This window comes from Ailuropoda melanoleuca, chromosome 14 (assembly GCF_002007445.2).
Source record: "Ailuropoda melanoleuca isolate Jingjing chromosome 14, ASM200744v2, whole genome shotgun sequence".
NCBI lineage: Eukaryota > Metazoa > Chordata > Mammalia > Carnivora > Ursidae > Ailuropoda > Ailuropoda melanoleuca.
In genome coordinates this window covers 2,498,614-2,517,654 of record NC_048231.1, presented here as the reverse complement: position 1 = coordinate 2,517,654, position 19,041 = coordinate 2,498,614, and the positions used below count along the sequence as shown (strand labels likewise).

Sequence of the window (19,041 nt, the reverse complement as noted above, 5' to 3'; positions counted from 1 at the left end):
AGTAATTAGTTTTGACTGATTTTGTCACCCAGTTATTAAGTCTGTGATTGAATTACCAGACCAAAATGCAAGATTTATAGCTTTATAACTTTATGGTTAATGTTCTTGATTTCCCTATTATACAAAACCTAATGCAAATGGTTTCCACTCATTCTCTGTAACATTCTGTGGTAAAGAAATCACTTATCTTCAAAAAAATGACACTGTCACTAGCTTACTATGACAAGCAACATTCTATACATTAGGGAGATTTGCTGTCCTTTCCTTTTACAATGAAAATAGAGGGGCGCCTGGGTGGCTCAGTTGGTTAAGCATCTGCCTTCAGCTCAGGTCATGATCCCAGGGAATTGCAGATGCTCATTTAGTAGGTATGGGTGGGGCAGTTCTAGCAAGCTCCCAGGAGATGCTGCTGCTGCTGGTAGGACTGCACTGGAGTAGCAAAACTTCCTAACCAATCTATTTTAGTTGCTCATACGGGTCCAGGCTTTACAGGTGAGTCTTCTCCTTTTTGCACTAAAATACATAAGGAGCTGTGAGCTCTCCGCTGAGAGGTGACCTCATGGTCGCAGCAACTTTCCTGAGAAGAGGCTGAGAAAATTACCTTTGAAAAGCAAAACAAAATGAAAACCAAAAACACAAGACTGCTGACTTCTCAATTGGCCAGTGTGCCTCATTAAATATGTCACTCCAACCTGCCTGGCTTTTCTCCCATTACCTGCTTCTTAATTTTTCTCTAGTCCCTAGCATTCCCCCCATGGTTCTTCTCTCTCTCCACTCAATACCCTCTCCCTAGTCATCACATTCATGGCCGTGCCTTTCTTTCCCGTAGAGAGAGGCTGACAACTTCCAAACCCGAAATCCTAAGGTCCGGAGCCATACTTCTGGTCCACTACTTGGTGGCAAATCAGACTCCTCTGCCCCCTAGAATGTGCCCCTCCTCCCGTATCCACTAACCTGATGGATGGTACCACCATCCCGCGAGCCTCAAACTTGCATTTATCCCTGGCTGCCTGTCCAGGCCCTTCCGTCCTGTCTGTTGGTGCTCCCGAGGCGGATGTCTGTGGACTCGGTTGGCATCCTTCCTTTCGCCTTCCTTTATCGACAACACTCACCTTTTCCTGTGGAAAACTATCCCTCCCCTGCACGCAGCCTTGCTGGGACTGCCAGACTCTCCCTGGACCTGGGATCTTGAGAGAAATGACACAAGGTCTGAAAAATGGTGAAGTGGATTTGCTCCAATAGTGCTTTAAAGAGATCACCCTCCACTGGTTTCTGCTTCTCTACCTGCTATCTCTGCTCCGACTTCTCTTACTCTTGGGGCTGGCTGTTAGATTATCCTTTTGTAATTTGAACTCCCCCTATTCCTCCAACAAATCTTTTTTTTGTTTTTGTTTTTGTTTTTTTGGCTCAAGTGAGACAGTGCCCTGTTTATGTTGTTTATATCCAAAGACCCTAATCCATATACTACCTCCTTAAAATCTCTCCTTCTTCACCATGCCTTAATTCAGACTCTTTTCATTTCTCCTCTGGGCTATTACAATGCCTTTTCTTTTTTTTTTTTTTTTTTAAAGATTTTATTTATTTATTCGACAGAGATAGAAACAGCCAGTGAGAGAGGGAACACAAGCAGGGGGAGTGGAAGAGGAAGAAGCAGGCTCATAGCAGAAGAGCCTGACGTGGCTCGATCCCACAACACCGGGATCACGCCCTGAGCCGAAGGCAGACGCTTAACCGCTGTGCCACCCAGGCGCCCCTACAATGCCTTTTCTTAACTGGTCTCCTGGTTGCCAGATTCTCCTCCTACGGTCACTCAAAAATAGGTTTTGTGTATCTAGCAGTTTTCCAAATGCTAAGTGTTAAGGATCTAATAACATGCCAAACAGACAAAGTTCTAGTCTTCACAAAGTCTACAGTCTACAGTGGGAGGCAGGTAATGATTCATCACAAAAAATAATTATAGACAGTGCTGATGTCCTACAAGCCAAGGAAGGCTTCCTCTGAAAGGCTAACATTCATGTGGAGACAGGAATGCAAGGGAACGGGGGAGAAGGCGACAGAAAGTTCTCTAGGCAGAGGGGCTGGTAAGTGCAGATGCCCTACGATGGAAGGTTTAAAAAACTCACAGAAGGCCAGTGTGACTAGAGTGGAGCAAAAAGAAGGCACGTAGCCCCAGATGAGAACAGAGAAGAAGCCGATGTCAGCTCATGCACTGCCTTGTAGGAACTATTAAGGATTGGGGTCCTTATTCTACATTAAAAGGAGAAAGTCATGAGAGAGGTTTCAGTAAGTGAGTGGCATGATCAAAGTTATTTTGTTCAGAAAGGCATGTGGCCTACAGTGTAGCGCGGGGGCTGGATGCGGGGACACAAGTTCAGAGGAGGCAGCATAGTTGAAAGAAGAGAGGGTGAAAGCTAGGATTCAGGTGGAGGACGGAGTGATGGAGGAAGTGAATGGATACAAAGATATTTAACAAGTAAAATTCCTAACTCTAGGTGAAAAATTGGACATGGGCTAGTGGTAAGGAAGAAGAATTAATCTAGAAAGAATCCTAAGTTTTTGCCTTATACGCTAGATGGAAGACAGTGCCATTTCCTGAGATACGAAATGTTGAGGACCAAGGGTTTTTAGGAAAAGTGGATCATGAATTCCATTCCGGTCACGTTGAGGTGCTTTTGCACATTCAGGGGAGATGCCAAGTAACAAGCAATAGGGCTTGAGGCTAGGGAGGTAATATGGAGTTATGAATACATAGTTTTCAAAGCTCTGGGTGTGAGTGAGATGAGGACGTTCAGAGCTGCCGAGGACTAGGCCTTGATGGACGCTGGCATTTAGAGGCAGATGATGGGGGTGAACAGCAGGGGACTCTGAGGCAAACAAGGAAGGCAGAAAACCGGGAGTGTGAGGGCGCTCTTGTCTTTCTGAACCATACCTGATCATGGCCTTCCCGTGCTTCGACTCCTTCGATGGCTAGTGCCGCTCCCCCATTTCCCCTGATGCAGCTCGATCTCTGTAACAAGACATGTGAGGCTTCATAAGAGCGCCCCAGTCAACGTTCATCACTTCTCATTCTATCACTTACTCCTCTCTTCACTCCCTAACCTCACTCACCAGTACCCAAGAGTCAAGGACTTGGGCACTGACCTTCAGACTTCGCACAGGAACCAAATGTCCTTCCCTGTCTTCTCTTTTTGGAGAGTCCAATGTCGCCGCTGGTGTGACGTCCTCGTCAGCTACCCTAGGAAGAGCCAGTCACCTCTATAGAATTTCATTATATTTTTTAACACTTGTGATATTGTAATATATTTGTGATTGCCTAAAACTGCAAGCTTCTTTGGGCTGAGATCCTTATTTGTTATCTCTGAAAACCTAGCCCAGAGAAGATGTGCTAAATAAATTCATCTATTATATATTTTTGTCTTAACTCAGTGGTTTTCAGTTGTGGTCATCCTGCCTTCCTCCGGGCAGGACGTTTTTAGTTGTCACTACTGGCATGTTGTGGGTAGAGGCTAGAGACACCGCTATAATGCATTTCCAGAATGCATTCATCTGCCACCGTAAACTTCTATTTATACTGCGAATTTTCAGTAAGATATTTTTCCTCACTGAAATAAGCATGGATGCTTTGGAAAGCACTAGCATCAGTGATTCTAAGATCTGCAAATGTGCTAGTCATTCTTTAGAGCAGTGTTTCTCAAACTACACCACGCATCAGAATCACCTGCTGGGCCCCACCCCCAGAATTCAGAGTCAGTAGATGTGGGGTAGGGCCTGAGAATCTGCATTTCTAACAAGATCCCAGGCAATGCTAACGCTGCTGGTGTAGGGTCCACGCTTTGCAAACCATGGTTTTAGAGAACCTAAGGGTTTATCACATTTTGCCCCATTCGAGGGTGTGCTCAGAAGCTTGCAACGCAGCTTTGCCGGGCAGGTGGGACCTTTCTGTTCCTGAATCTCCCAGGCAGATACCTGGAGCTGCATCAGTGCTGACTCCCCAGCTGGAAGCACTTTAGACTCAAAACACACCGCATTCCAGAGAACTGAGGAAGGTTGCCAGGAGGGCAAGGAACCAGTTGCTCTCTACCCCACCCCCATGTGTGAACCCAGTATGGTCCTGAGGTCTAGGCCCTTGAAAACAAGATGACATGCTGCCTCCAAGATCCATATCCTAGCTCCCCAGAGCACCTGTATCAGAATTACCTGTGGGGTTTAAATTCAGGGGCCCAACCTCAGTAATCCTGGGAGTCAGCAAGTGAATGTGCATTTTAATAAGCTCGCTACCTCAGTGGTTCTCAAAGTGCAGTCCTTGGAATGGCAACATCATCACTACCTACGCACTTGTTAGAAATGCAAGTTATGGGACAGGATCCCAGATCTAACGAATCTGAAACTCGGGGTGGACCCAGTCACTTGTGTTTGAACAAGTCCTCTACCTGATTCTGTTGCATGCTCAAGTTTGAGAACACCTGGTTCGCATTATTCTGCCACTGAAGTCTGAATCTCCGGATACGGACTGTTTTTCGCTTCAGATTCTAGATCCCTTTCCCACCTGTGCGTGCCAGAAATGTTAACAGGAAGCACAACAAAGGCCTCCCTGTGGGACTTTTGTATCCAACAAGACAGCTTGAGAGTGAACCCTTGTTGAATTTGGTTATTTCTATGACGGCTGATCCCGCTTTTCCTGGCCCTCATATAAATGAGGTCCCCTGGGGGTCGGCATGGCCCCCTCTGAACCCCAGACCCCCCGACTGGATAACCTCGGGGAGAGGTGATGTTGTGGGCCGGCTTTCGGAGGGTACTGGGTCGGCGTCCCGCCCCGCGCTCCTGCGTAAACACGGTTCCCTCGGCAACGCCTGGAACCGACGTCAAAGGATCCGCCGGGTCTGGGGCGACGGCCCCCCCTCCCGCCGAGCCCGATCCCGGCAGAGGCCTCTGGCCCCAGTCCGAGCCACCACCACCCCTTCTCGGGCTTGCGGCCGCCTCCCCCGGTGCGGGATGAGCGCAGCGGGACCCCATGGAGGAGGAGCAGCCGCCGCCGCCGCCGGTCCGCCTGCCAGCGAGAATGGCCTTGTTGGGCAGCCCACACCCCGGAGCCCCCTCCGCGGCCGGCCCACCTGGCGGGACTTCCTCCGCCGCGACGGCGGCGGCCGTGCTCTCCTTCAGCACCGTGGCGACAGCGGCGGCCGCGGCGCTGGGGAACCAGAGCGACGGGAGCGGGGGCGACAGCACTGGCGCCTCGGTTGGCGGCGGCCTGGGCGGGCCCCGGGTGGCGGGGGCGGCGGGGAAGGCCGCCGCTGGGCCCCGAGGCGGCGCCGCTGCTGTCGCACGGGGCGGCGGTAGCGGCCCAGGCGCTCGTGCTCCTGCTCATCTTCCTGCTGTCTAGCTTGGGCAACTGCGCGGTGATGGGAGTGATCGTGAAGCACCGGCAGCTCCGCACCGTCACCAACGCCTTCATCCTGTCCTTGTCCCTGTCGGACCTGCTCACGGCGCTGCTCTGTCTGCCCGCCGCCTTCCTGGACCTCTTCACGCCGCCCGGGGGCTCGGCCCCCGCCACCGCCGCCACCGCCGTAGGGCCCTGGCGCGGCTACTGCGCGGCCAGCCGCTTCTTCAGCTCGTGTTTCGGCATCGTGTCCACGCTGAGCGTGGCCCTCATCTCGCTGGACCGCTACTGCGCCATCGTGCGGCCGCCGCGGGAGAAGATCGGCCGCCGCCGCGCGCTGCAGCTGCTGGCGGGCGCCTGGCTGGCGGCCCTGGGCTTCTCCTTGCCCTGGGAGCTGCTCCGCGCACCACGCGAGCCGCTGGCGGCACAGAGCTTCCACGGCTGCCTGTACCGGACGTCCCCGGACCCCGCGCAGCTGGGCGCGGCCTACAGCGTGGGGCTGGTGGTGGCCTGCTACCTGCTGCCCTTCCTGCTCATGTGCTTCTGCCACTACCACATCTGCAAGACGGTGCGCCTGTCCGACGTGCGCGTGCGGCCCCTGACCACGTACGCGCGCGTGCTGCGCTTCTTCAGCGAGGTGCGCACGGCCACCACCGTGCTGATCATGATCGTCTTCGTCATCTGCTGCTGGGGGCCCTACTGCTTCCTGGTGCTGCTGGCCGCGGCCCGGCAGGCCCAGGCCACGCAAGCCCCCTCGCTTCTCAACGTGGTGGCCGTCTGGCTGACCTGGGCCAATGGGGCCATCAACCCTGTCATCTATGCCGTTCGCAACCCCAACATTTCGATGCTCCTGGGACGCAACCGGGAGGAGGGCTACCGGACTAGGAACGTGGACGCTTTCCTGCCCAGCCAGGGCCCGGGTCTGCAGGCCAGAAGCCGCAATCGCCTTCGAAACCGCTATGCCAACCGGCTGGGAGCCTGCAGCAGGATGTCTTCTTCCAACCCGGCCAGCGGGATGGGAGGGGATGTGGCCCTGTGGGCCCGAAAAAATCCAGTTGTGCTGTTTTGCAGGGAGGGGCCCCCAGGGCCTGTGACATTAGCGGTCAAACAACCTAAATCTGAAGCCGGGGATACCAGCTTCTAAGAAGGGCTGGGACGCACAGCTTGTGAAGGCAAATCTTCACCTGCTCCGGTTAATGATACAGGATTCCGGGGAGAATCGTGTATTTCATAAAGCCAAACATTTAGAAAAGAGACATAGGGGGAGGCTTACCACTTCCCTCGAACGTCGTACAGGACAATGTGCCCTCCTTCAAAAGTGCCAAATGTAAAATGCAAAAATTAAAATATCAAACCACACAACCAAGCATTGTGAACTGTAAGTGCCAAAAATGACAAAAGTAGAATTCACAATTACTGATAAGCTCATATTACAGGAATCACACTGTGAAACGAACAAACACAATCATTGAATGCAACCAGGATCAAACACATAGAGTTTCAGGAAAGAATGGAGACCTTCAGAATTACTTGAAGGCCCCTCTAAATCACCAGCATTCAACAAAACTGGAGATTTTTAGAACTCGCACTTTTGACACATGCTTTGGGTGCTTAGGTTAGAAACGAAAAATTCTTATCTTTACACACTTTGGTGCCCTTCCTCCCCGCCCATGTCCCTGTAGTCTTTGTGGGAAATTTTATATTCATATCCCATTTTAAGCCATTTTAGGATTTTGAAATTGTGTCTTATTACCAGAAAATCAACCATTTGAAGAGCAAAAAGAAGTATGAACATAAAGAATTGGGGCTATTTAAAAACGTGTTCCAAGATTATACTTTAAAAATTAATGTCCCTCATTCTACCCCCCAAATTATCTGCCTTGGGAAGCTTTAAGCTTTACCCTTACTGTCACCTGCTACTTTTGTTTCTAATCATTTTGGGAATGCTGTTCTCAGAGTACTTTCATATAAAAAAAATAACTTTCATAGTAGAAAATCTTGCCTTTTGAGGTAAATTTGATTTTTAAATGCAGCCAAAAAAGTAATTTGAAGTGAAGTTGATTGAATCAGGTGAGTAATGCCATTTTTAAAAAAATGTATACAAAAATGAGAGCTCTATAAAGTAAGAAGATTGGCTTTCCTATGTGGCTCACGAACACAAAATGATTACAGAGAAGAATTCTAAAAATATTTTGAGAAGTGGCTGTATTCTTGGAATAAGCATAGAACTTTCCAAGGGCATTATACTCTCCTACATTGGAAGTTTGAGTATATTTATGGAAAAAAATGAATCCTTGCTTTTATAGACATGATTTGTCTAAAAAATGTGGTTGTTATTAGACAGGGAGAATAGATGTGGTATTATTACATGTAATAGGGTGTTAATAATTTAGGCATAAAGTCAGAAAGAAAATTCAATCAAACTGGAGATATTTTCAGAAACGTGCAAACCAAAGACGAAAGATGCTTTTTAAAATTCAAAAGCACAATTCAGGATTTGTGTGTGTGAAATTTCTCACATTAGATGTCACTATTCACAGAATCATTTACTCAGAATTTTAAAAGATATTTTTATGTTTTCTCCCTCTTTCTTTCCTTTCCTCCATCTTGCCCATTTTGTCTTCAACATTTCACAGCCTTACTTGAATAAGTACTTTAGATATGGCATGACATCACCTATCATACATAGTGTGAAATAGCCACCTTTTCTTTTCTTGTATTTAAAGATGTTAATGAGTGTTTGAACTTTCGTGTGATAGGTGGGTGTGTGTCACTATTTTGTAATCAAAGATGGAAATACATGATTCATGTCAGAGTAAAGATACTTAATTTTTCCCCCATACTCAAAGCATCATCACAATCATAAGTTTATAAATTATCTGTATATATCTTGCTACACTCAGTGTAGTACAAAGTGAATGAGATAATCTCTCCTCTTTAGCACTCATTTTATATATATGTATATATATATACTTAATACAGCTGAACTAACATTTAACAAATATCTACAGTATTTGCCTGTTAAAGGCAAAACAATTGTGTGGTTTTTGGCATTCTGAGAAAATGGAAGTCATGTCTGGTATTTAGGAGGAAATGATTAAGTCTTTCAGTTAGGAAAATTATCAGAGAATAGGAATTCAGCAACTGTGAGTAAAGGCAGAAAGAGAGGGAACTTAGAGGAAGGAGGCAAATGTGGTACAAAATGGGGTATTGCCTGTAACGAAAAATCAAGGAAGATATTTAAAAATAAACATGGCATGGAATAAACTTTCCTGGTGAGTGAAGGGAAAATCTGAGAGATTGGAAATGACAAGGTGGTGGCATGAAGGACTTCAAGGCAGGAAAGGAACTCTTGGTATGCAGTGGTAGGAAGTTTTAAGAAAGGGATAGCTTGGGGAAGAGATCATTCTGCCAGGAGCTGTAAGCATCAGGGCTGGTATAAATGGGAGGGGAAAGAGAGAACAGTGCTAATAAGTTACTAAAAATAAATTAAAGTTGGTTGCTTATTTGAGGCTATAAACTAGTCAGTGATAGAACTAGGATTGGAACCACAGTCTGCCCGGCTTTGGGGCCCTATGTTCTCTTCTCTACCCTCTGTTGTCCCACAAAGTTCAGTGGGTAGGGAAACTAAGGATGAGAACTCGGGGTACTATCATTATCTTCATCATCAGCAACACCGTTACCTCTATTGCCATAACCATCATCACCATCATCACCACCACCACCTCCATCATCTACAGTTTTTATTTCTTCCTTTATATTGGGCAACTTCCTGGGTGCTCAGGCTGCTTAAAGGTAGAAATCACAGCACCCGCTTTCAGAGGACTTACGGTCTAACGGAGGAGCTTATGCTTTATAACAATTGGCCCTAATCAGGACTCTACCTGCAGGGAAGAAAAGGTGTAGCATTTTCGGAAGTGGTCATCAAAGGAGATGGATCTAAAAGCGAAAGATACGTAAAGGCCAGCAACCAATTTGGTCCAGTTGTAAATACTTTGAGACAGAAATTAATGCCTTGAATAAAAGACAGGGAATGAATGGCTCTTAAATTTCAGTCTTAGACCTTTCTTCAAGCTGACTGAGTGCGCGATTACAGTGATTTTGCTTAAAAAGGAGAGAAGCTATGAAATATTGGGATGTATTAAATATTGCATAATACGTAAAGGCAAGAATGTCATCCTTCGTGTCTCATTCTGCTCCCAGTTTGAGTGTTTCACTGGAATGACTCAGCATAGTACATACATGACCCCATCTGATCCTCAAAACAACTCTCCAGGAAGGTACTATATTATCACTACGCCCATTTTACAGATGAGAAAATTGAGGCACAGAGGTGCTCTGTGATTTGCCTAAGGTTGCACAGGAAGTGTGCACTAGACATATGGTTTGTAACTAGCAGATTGGTGCCAGAAGTCCTATCTTAACCACTGGACTGTGCTGCCTCTCTAATTTGTAATAGAAAATGGGAAACCTGGAAAAGAGCCAGAGAAGATATAGACAATTATCAAAGGGATGGGGAAATAGATATTACAAAATGTGAAAGAAAAGACTTGTTTGATTTAGAGAACAGTGACATAAGATATGTGATTTTTAAGTATATGAAGAGATTCTGAGCAATTTTTTTCTGGTAAAATCCCAGCCCTGGATGACCCCAGGCATCTGTCTTCTCCATTCCTGCTCCAGAGTAGCTGAGCACAACTGGAGAAAAGCCATAGGTCAGATCAATTGGTACCCTCTGCACCTAGAGTCCATGGCCTCTCCAGCCCCTCTCCCCTGCCCAGCAATTTGAACCTTTTTGCTCGTCAGCTCACTCTTTCTGCTCACTTTAGTGACCCTTCAGACTCTCTGCTCAAACTTATAACTGACACTCCTGGCTTGAAAGATGACCTCTGCTCCTACTTCACCAAGAAAAGTAGACACATAGACCTTCATATTTTAGCCATCAAACGTTACAAACTAAACTGGATTTATACCAGTCCTCAGCACTCTCTTTCCGATTGTAAAGAAACTGGTGCCCTCTCCAGCCTCAGGAATCTCACGCTATGAATGATCTTTCCCTGGTATCCTTAGTCTTTCTTGCTGAACCAAATCCCTCCCATGAGCCCACAAACTCTCACTTAAAAAGAAAAAAAACCCAAAGCTTTTCCTATTCCTCCTTCCCTTTTCTCTCCCTCAGCTCCCTGCCTTCAGCTGAACTTGTCAAAAAAAAAAAAAATTGCCTATACTTTTACAGCTGATCTAAACCCTAGTCTACAATTTTAATGGTGCAAGAAAGTTGTTGTTTTTATGCAATTTGCTTTTTTCCCAATCCTCTCTTCTGCCACACAGCAGAAACTTAAGATGGCGGCATCTAGGCTCTGGGGGCTTATTTAGCACCAAGCACTGGTAAATGACAACCTTCAGTGGTCACGCATCCATCTCCAGGTCAGTCTCCAGTCACATCCAAAGCTTGCTGCATCATCATCCCGGAGCAACCCTGGGCACCACTTCCGCGCTCCTCTTTGAACACAAGATGATTACTCCACCTCCGCATCCTGGAGGCTGTGCCACGCCCATAATGCTGTCTCCGGCCGCTTTTTAAAAATTATTTTTTAATATTTTTGATTATTTGATACTTTCAATATTGTTGGGTAAGTCAAAATGATATATCAAGTATGTATGGGGAGTTCCATTTGTGGAATGGCCGTGAGGATCTCTGTGGACCCACTACCCAGGGAAACAAGTATAACTGGTCAAAAGTATTTAAAAAGCCATCATTTGAAGTCTCTGGAAATTGTCATAAAGCAGACAGCAAATGAAGAAACATTTATTCAAGAAAATCTACTGTAATTTAATAAGAAGAGCGGGAGTCGGTGGCCTTTGAATTCTAACCCACTCTCCCTGCTCCCAGCTCAGTGGGGCAGAAACTTGGCTTCCGGTGAGTACAACCCAGTACACAAGGCTCCCTCCCTCTTTCCCAGCTTCCCGGTGAGGACTGTGGTATCTCCCCGGGGGGAGCCGGCCAGCCGTGAGAATGGCTCATCTTGGCAGCCGCATGTTGCAGAGGCTAAATTCCAAGTGAGTGTAGCCCACCTAGCCCCCGTCCACAGGGCAGATGCTCGACCTCAGGGATGGCATACAGGGAGTATCGGCATCACGACAGTCCTCAACCCCATGTTGGGAGAGACCAGCTGAGAAGACCAGAGGTTCCGGCCCACACGCAGTGCCCTGAAGCACGGTGTCACTCCAAAAGAAACAGGCCACGGTCCCTTTCCCCAGCTTCAGAGCTCTGGCCCAGATATTTTGGCCAGGGGTGTAGACAGGACTTTAAACAGAGAGTGCCCAAGCTCTCCCTAAAGCAACTCACTTCATTTGAAACAGAGTGTGGGGAAGTTTTGGTGGTAAAAAACTCAGAGGAGGCTAACAGCTTCAGGAGAGATACAAGCTAAAACATTTGCCAGCTGGTTGACCAGAGAGAATCAGGGAAAGAAATAGCTAAGGAAAGCCTTGTATTACAGTTGAGTTTTAAAAGTGCTTTGTCTTGGGATAACAGTCCTTTATCTCTTGCAAATATTTTTTCCCAGTCTATGGCTTGTCTTCTCATTATCTTGGCCTTTTCAACATAAACAAAACAAAACCAAACATGAATCTGACAGGGAAGACTGGTGAAAAGACAGAGTCGTTCTTATCAATGACTCTTACTCCTCTCTAAGGGGCACTTTGGAAATTTGTGGGAGCATTTTTGGTGTCACAATGTGACTGGCAAATGAGCGGTGTCTAGGAATGCTAGATGTCCTGCAAAGCATAACAGAATGCTGTCCCATGGAGAACTGGCCTTCGTTCCAGACAGTTTTCAAACGTCCCACCAGATGCTGAGACGGCTGATAATCTATGGATCGTTATGTAATTGCATACCTTAAGGCCATTCCGCATGGAAACACAGTATTTTAAACATGGTTTTAATATGCACCGAGAAGCTTCTTGAAGTGCAACTGTTTCATAAACAGAAAATTTATGGCATTTGTTCTTTTAGGTTTTTATGAAACAGTAGTCACTGTTTTGGAAAGCTACAGCACAGCGTGCTGCACTTCTTGAGGTAACGGACTGTGAAGAGCACACTAGCATCGGTCTGCATTTGTAGCCCCTGCAGTCACCGTGAGCGCACATTCACGTAGCAGCACCCGGCTCCCTCGCTTGGTCTGTTCTGCAGCAACAAAGATCCACTGGTGGCGATAACACAGACGGATGCCAGACATTTGGCCAAGAGAAAAATCTGCCTAATCGGTTGTCAAAGGTCCCAGTACATGGGCCAGCTTAAAGGAAACAACTGTCCTCTTGTTGTCTCTCAAGAAACCTAACAATCAGTGTCACTGAAAACATTTTTAACCCTCCTTTACCTGTGGCTGCAGGGACTGGAGACAAACTAACAGAGAGATGGCAGAGTTTACTTCTCCCTGGCGGTCGTTAAGCTTCTGCCTGTTTCTGGATGTCAGGAGCTAAGGCAAGTACCTAATTTCTTTTTTTTTTAATTTTTAAAAAGCTTTTATATCTTTATTTGTCAGAGAGAGAGAGAACAAGCAGGGGGAGCAGCAACCAGAGGGAGAAGCGGGCTCCTGCTGAGCAAGGAGCCAGATGCAGGACTCGATCCCAGGACCCTGGGATCATGATCTAAGCTGAAGGCAGATGCTTAACCAACTGAGCCACCCAGGAACCAACAAATACCGAATTTCTTGACAGCACAAAGACACAAGCTCCCATTGTGGAGCAAGGAGGGCATGTTAAACAGCGTTTCACCTGTGGTTACAAAGCCTGAAATACTCTCAATTCCCCACAAGGAGGCTCCATTATCAAGTACAACAGTTTTCAAGGAGGGAAAAGAACAACCCTTTCAACAGCAGCCCATCATTTGTGCATTAAACTCCCATAATCATTAAATGCATTAACATTCTTACTGATTACAGTTTGGTTCTCATTCTCATATAAAAAAAGTCATGTATCATCTTAGTGCTATGCAAAGCTAGGGAAAATGTATCACGTGTTGAGTCCACAATTTACATTAAGCTGAGTATACATTCAGAGCAAGACAGAGGGGGGAGAAGATGGAGATTGGTAATTATAATAAAAAGAAATTTAAGGGGCATCTGGGTGGCTCAGTCAGTTAAGTGTCTGTCTTCGGCTCAGGTCATGATCCCAGGATCCTGGGATGGAGCCCCAAGTGGTGCTCCCTGCTCAGTGGGGAGTCTGCTTCTCCCTCTGCCCCTCCCCCAGCTCATTCTCTCTCCTTTCTCTCTCTCTCTCAAATAAATAAATTAATAAATCTTAAAAAAAAAAGAAATTTCCTTATGTTTCAGTTATTACTTTGATCCAACAGTTGTCACATAGGTTCAACTTTGGCTTTCCAAGTCAAGAAAAACTTTGGCTAAAATTATTTCCTTTTGGAAGGCAAACCATTCATTATTACCAGTTTAGTAGCTCTTTTCTTAATAACACATATGGCCATTGCATTGTTTTAATATCACCCTTTAAAATTAAAGTAGTGAATACTTATCGGATGATGTATTATCTTAAAATATTGGTAGCAACATTTCTAAATGGCCATAAGTTTATTTGACTAAATACATAATAATTATTTATACAATTAAGATTTTTCTTAACGTATGGCATTAAAACTAGATGTAACACTGTATGATGTTAAAACTTCTTCTTTTGCCTCAATTCTCTGAAAAAAAACTTAGAATATGATTAGTGCTATACATGTTCAATTAGCTTTGTGTTTAAATCATTTATAACACATGATGTGTGAATAAAATATGTCAGGGCAACTGAGAAATAAGGCAAATCTCCTTACATGGAAAATAGAAGTAGGTTTGTAATTTAGGAGCCTTAGTTTCGAAGATTTTGCTCTTTTTTAGAGAATGGGATTTTGGATGTAGCTAGCATTTGAGTGTCTCCTTAGATCCTTGGTGTAATTTCTAGCTGAACCACAACTGGTATTGGAAACACTAGTATTTGAAGCCAGAGCTGGGGTGGGTGGGGAGAGAGGTGAATAGGGGTGAAGGTTTGGGAGTTTGGGAGGAAGGAGGAAATGAGAGGAAACGCAGGGAAGGTAGTCTTAACTGGGAGCTCACAAAGAGTGATTTATATGCATTAGCCTGTCTTCCTTGTCCTCATCAGCCCCTCTGCTCCCAGATGGAGCTCTGTTTTTCCAGTCAGTTGAATTTAAGCATCAATATTATGTTTGAACTGTAAGAGTGAAATTGGCTTCCAGAGATAACTTTTTAATGATTACTGGGTGCTCATGCCACCAGCTTCTGAATGTCTGGTCACTCTTCCTAAAGGTCATGACCACACCTAGCTGGCCCTACTGATAGAGTAGACCCAGTGGCCTTTCGCAGGTCAGCCTGAGCCAAGCGGTCAGGAACTCACCACGGAGACTCGCAGATGCCCACCCCCCCCACCCCCCTGCACGTGGAGGAAGCTGGTTCCCTTGGGGAGGCTCAGCCTTCCCTAGNGGTTGTGGGGGGCGTGGGGGGGGCTTGCTTACCTTCCCCACAGAAAGGACAGGAGACTGCGTCAAAGCTCGCTGTGATTGTCCTTAACTTGTATACAGACCCACCTCTTTAGAAGAAAGGGAAGATTCTCCCAGTTTTGACTTTGGAAATGGGATGTTAGTCTTAGAATCTTACATTAAGGCTAAGACAGACCCTCCCACAAAGACTGTCTCTGGGAAACGGGAGTGGCCGGGTCCTTTTAGAAATTGGGCACAACAAGGCAAGGGCAGGATGGGAGTGTTTCTCAGTTGTGGATTTCTTGTCTTAATTATGTGAGGCACCCACAGGAGAGGACAACACTCCTTTTAAACACTAAATAAAATTCTGTAAATTCAGTGTTCTCCGAATTTGGTGAAAATGCAAAAACAGTGAAGGAGGGGTCTACGTGATCATGTGTAAACTTTGTTTTCTACTGAGCATGACTGTCTCCTAGATTCCTTCCTGTGACCGACTTTGAAGGGAGAAGAAGGGAGGGGAGAGGAAGAAATCCCTTCCTAGTGAGAGCAAAGGCAGAGAGGGGGACTGGTGACGAGGGGGAGGGGTTAATAATATTTTTAAAAGCTAAAAAGAGGGAAGGAGAGAAGTTGGCTGCAATCACGGGGTGTCTGATGAGCAACAAAAACTTCATGCATTTATCAGTTGGGCATTTATTGAGCATCTGCCATGTGCCAGGCTCTCAGACCCTAATGGAAAGCAGGGAAACAGCTGGTTTGTCTTGTGGAGCACGTAGACTGAGCCAAGGCCAAAATTTATTAAATAAAGTAAATCAGGTTGCTGATCAATTCTTAGTTCATTCCAGTTCTACACTATTCCTTTCATCCTCTGTAAGTTTATCCATAAATCCAAGTAAACAGAAGTGAACTACTCTGGACTATTAAAATACAACACTGCTTCAAAAAAACATTCTCCAATTTAACTTTATTTTTCCTTTTGCTTTCTTAATTGGGGTAATGTTTTTGTATTACTGCACGTCTATATATTTTAAAGGAGCTGATAAAAATATATTTGTTCATTCCTATATAGTCTACTTTATCAGCCTATTTGCAAAATTTTCCTGAGAAATGTGTAGAGGAAAAAAGTCAGAGTCAAGAGTGGCTTTTTAAAAAAATCAATAATTGGGATAGATGCAGGACAAATATAATTTGAAATTAAACACAGAATGCTGGATTTAACATGAAGTGGATAACCTGACAGCCTATAAAAAAAAAAATCAAATACTCTTGTGTACCAAAGCATTTAAGTTGATAACAGAGGTGAACTTGAGGTCGATGCTGTCAAATAAATTCTAAATAGATTCCAGACTGGCTCTTTGTCTTTGCTGCCAAAAAGACTAATCAACTTTATGCACCTACATTTTACCTTTGAATGATCAAACTGCAGGTGTGATAGACAAAATATTTAAAAGCCAGTATAGCATAGACACAGATGATGTCCGTAGACTTGTACTTTTTTGATACATCTTGCCTAAACAAATATCCACCTTAATTACGGGGAACCTGGTGGGTAGTTAGCATGCAATGAAATTACCCCCCCTCCCCAGTCCATTAAAAATGAGGCTACTCCTTTGGAAGAAAGAGTTAATATGACCAATTTCATCCTCAAATAACATAGCTAACATGGGAAAGAGGGAGAGTACATTCCTCCTGAACAGATTCTCCACTTAGAAAAAAAAAATTATTTGAGAGAGAGAAAGCACACACATGCATGAGTGGGGGGAGGGGCAGAAGGAGAGGGAGACGAGAATCTCAGGCAGATTCCCTGCTGAGCATGGAGCCCAATGTGTTGCTGGATCCCACGACCCCAAGATCATGACCTGAGCCAACACCAAGAGTTGGATCTCAATCGAATGAGCCACCCAGGTGCCCCAGATTCTCCACTTCTCAACATTTCTAAAATAATGTGTTGGCATTCTGGTTGTCGACACTTCGTTGAAAAGATACAGAAGGCGCAATTGGAAAATAGATGTTTGTTTAGTATACATTGAAATATCAGTAACCTTACTGTGAGACACATAGAGAAAGAGGTCAAAGGCTGGAGCCTCTAAGCGCCTCAGCACTTTCGGACTGCATTGCAACAGCCATGGCTTCTGTAGGATGCAGCAGTGTGTTACAGAACAGGGAAGGAAAGACTAGGTTTGGTTCTGTGTGATCTACTGGACCTTTTTCTCCTGCCTAATTCGACAGTAAGAGAACAAGTGCACAACTTGCCCTTGGTGAGGGAGTAGCGAGCAGGAGTTTGGATCACACAGTAATGAGGATCTGGGTCACCTAAGCAGGTAAGCTAACGAGGCTAGCAGAAGTTCTAGCCAAGGAAAAGGAGAATTTAGATTGGTCAAAGGGTAGGGAGATGCTGCATATTCGTGGCAGTCCGAGATTAACTGCCATAGTGGGGATCATACTTCAACCTACTAACTTTTCCTTTTAAGTTTCCTGAGGAAAAGAAACCAACCAGAACCCTGAAGAAGTACTCAGATGGAATCAATGGCTTATACAGAACAAGTGAATCCAAGCAATGCAAGGGCTGAACTGTGATATTTTGTCTGGATACACCCTTCTGGAGCAAGACACTCATTTCCCCAGCTTGCAGAAGTATTACCTGTTGATGGCTCATCGCTAATCCCTCCCCAAGAATTGCCCTCAGGGGAAAAAGAATTGCTTCACCTAAAGTTATGCCCATTCTCCAGAAGCAGCCCAGACCCAGTGACTAGTCAATGTGGGAGTACAAAAATCCAGTCCTCTTACCTTAATTTGGGATGAATCTGAAGGATTATCCCAGCTTCTGAGCTTCTATGGGATCTGCTGAAGTCTTTCTTGCAATTTCCCCATAGTTCAACTTCTGCCCGATCCTGCTTCCTTAACAATTTTTTTTTTCCTGAGACCACTTTAAATAAACTTCCTGTATGCAAATTTCTGTTACTGTATCTTTTTCCTGGAAAATACAATGTAAGAGAGCTATTTTAAACATCTTTAGAAAAGCATATGTTTGTGACACATTTTATCGAAAGTGTGCTGGAAATATGCTGTGTTTGAGTTTATGTTAACTAATTTAGCCAACCTCAGTAAAACAAATATAAAGATTTAGCAACAGAATAATATTTGGTGATTCTAAATCACTGGACAGGCATTCTAAACATGCTTATTTTAAAGGCTATGCTTTATTTTTAAGTAATTAATGTATGTTCAGCCAAATCAAACTGCTTTAGTTCTTTTCATAACATCTGAGGTTAATTAAATAAACACCAATGATGATATGCTTTTACTTTTTCACATTTTTAATTTATCAAAAAAAAATGTTTCAACTACGCTTTGTAGTCATGACACACATTTTTAAGCCTAAAGTTTATTACTTTTCAATCTCATGCTTTCAATAGTTTGGTTTGTCTAATATGACAAATTTCAGAATTCATTAAAAATTTTCTTGTTGAAATTTTATTTTTCTAAATGGGAGATTCTACATTTGACATCTTGAAAAGTTCATTTCACAGCTGCATTGATGTCAGTGAGGCTGGAGAGACAGTAAATGATAAAGCAGAATTGTAAAAGCTGTTCAGTTTCTGTGTTTTTTCTAAGAGCTTAATTGAGATATCATTCACATGCATACGAATCACCCTTTAAAGTATGTAATTCAGCCGGTTTTAGTATATTCACAGGCTTGTTAACCATTATCACAGCTGACTTTAGAATGTTTTCATCACCCAAAAAAGAATCTCCATACTCTCCAGCAGTCGCTTCCCGTTGCCCCTTCTCCAGGCCCCTGGCAAGCACCAATCTACTTTCTGTCTCCATGGGTTGGCCTGTTGTGGACATTCCGTATAAATGGAATCATACAATATATGGGTTTTGTGACTGGCTTCTTTCATGCATATTAATGAACCTTGTTTTCAAAGTTCATCCATGTTGTGGGATGTATCACCATTTCATTCTTTTTATTGTTTTATTTTCTTTATTGCTGCATGATATTCCATTGTAAAGATATACTATATTTTGTTTATTCATTCACCAGTTAATGAATGGTTTTTGTTTTTGTGTTTTTTTTTAGCTACTATGAATAATGAATGCTGCTATGAACATTACGTATAACTTTTGTGTGGACGTGTTTTCACTTGTCATGGGTATATATGGGTATATACCTTGT

At 44.6% G+C, this 19,041-nt stretch overlaps 2 protein-coding genes across 2 annotated transcripts; one reads left to right on the top strand and one right to left on the bottom strand.

Annotated features, from left to right (window-relative positions):
• Positions 1 to 113: 113 nt before the first annotated feature.
• LOC117796085 lies at positions 114 to 18,713 on the bottom strand. Its single transcript, XM_034643034.1, has 5 exons — positions 18,602 to 18,713; positions 17,649 to 17,835; positions 3,142 to 3,235; positions 2,930 to 3,007; positions 114 to 1,187 (listed from the first exon to the last, which is right to left on the bottom strand). Exons 1-5 carry the CDS (start codon positions 18,711 to 18,713, stop codon positions 861 to 863), a joined length of 798 nt encoding a protein of 265 aa, XP_034498925.1. The 3' UTR covers positions 114 to 860.
• Positions 4,827 to 6,739, top strand: GPR135 (G protein-coupled receptor 135). Its single transcript, XM_034642662.1, is given in 2 exon segments — positions 4,827 to 5,280; positions 5,282 to 6,739. Coding segments are annotated over 2 exon segments (1,509 nt in total). The 5' UTR covers positions 4,827 to 5,011; the 3' UTR covers positions 6,522 to 6,739.
• Positions 18,714 to 19,041: the final 328 nt, after the last annotated feature.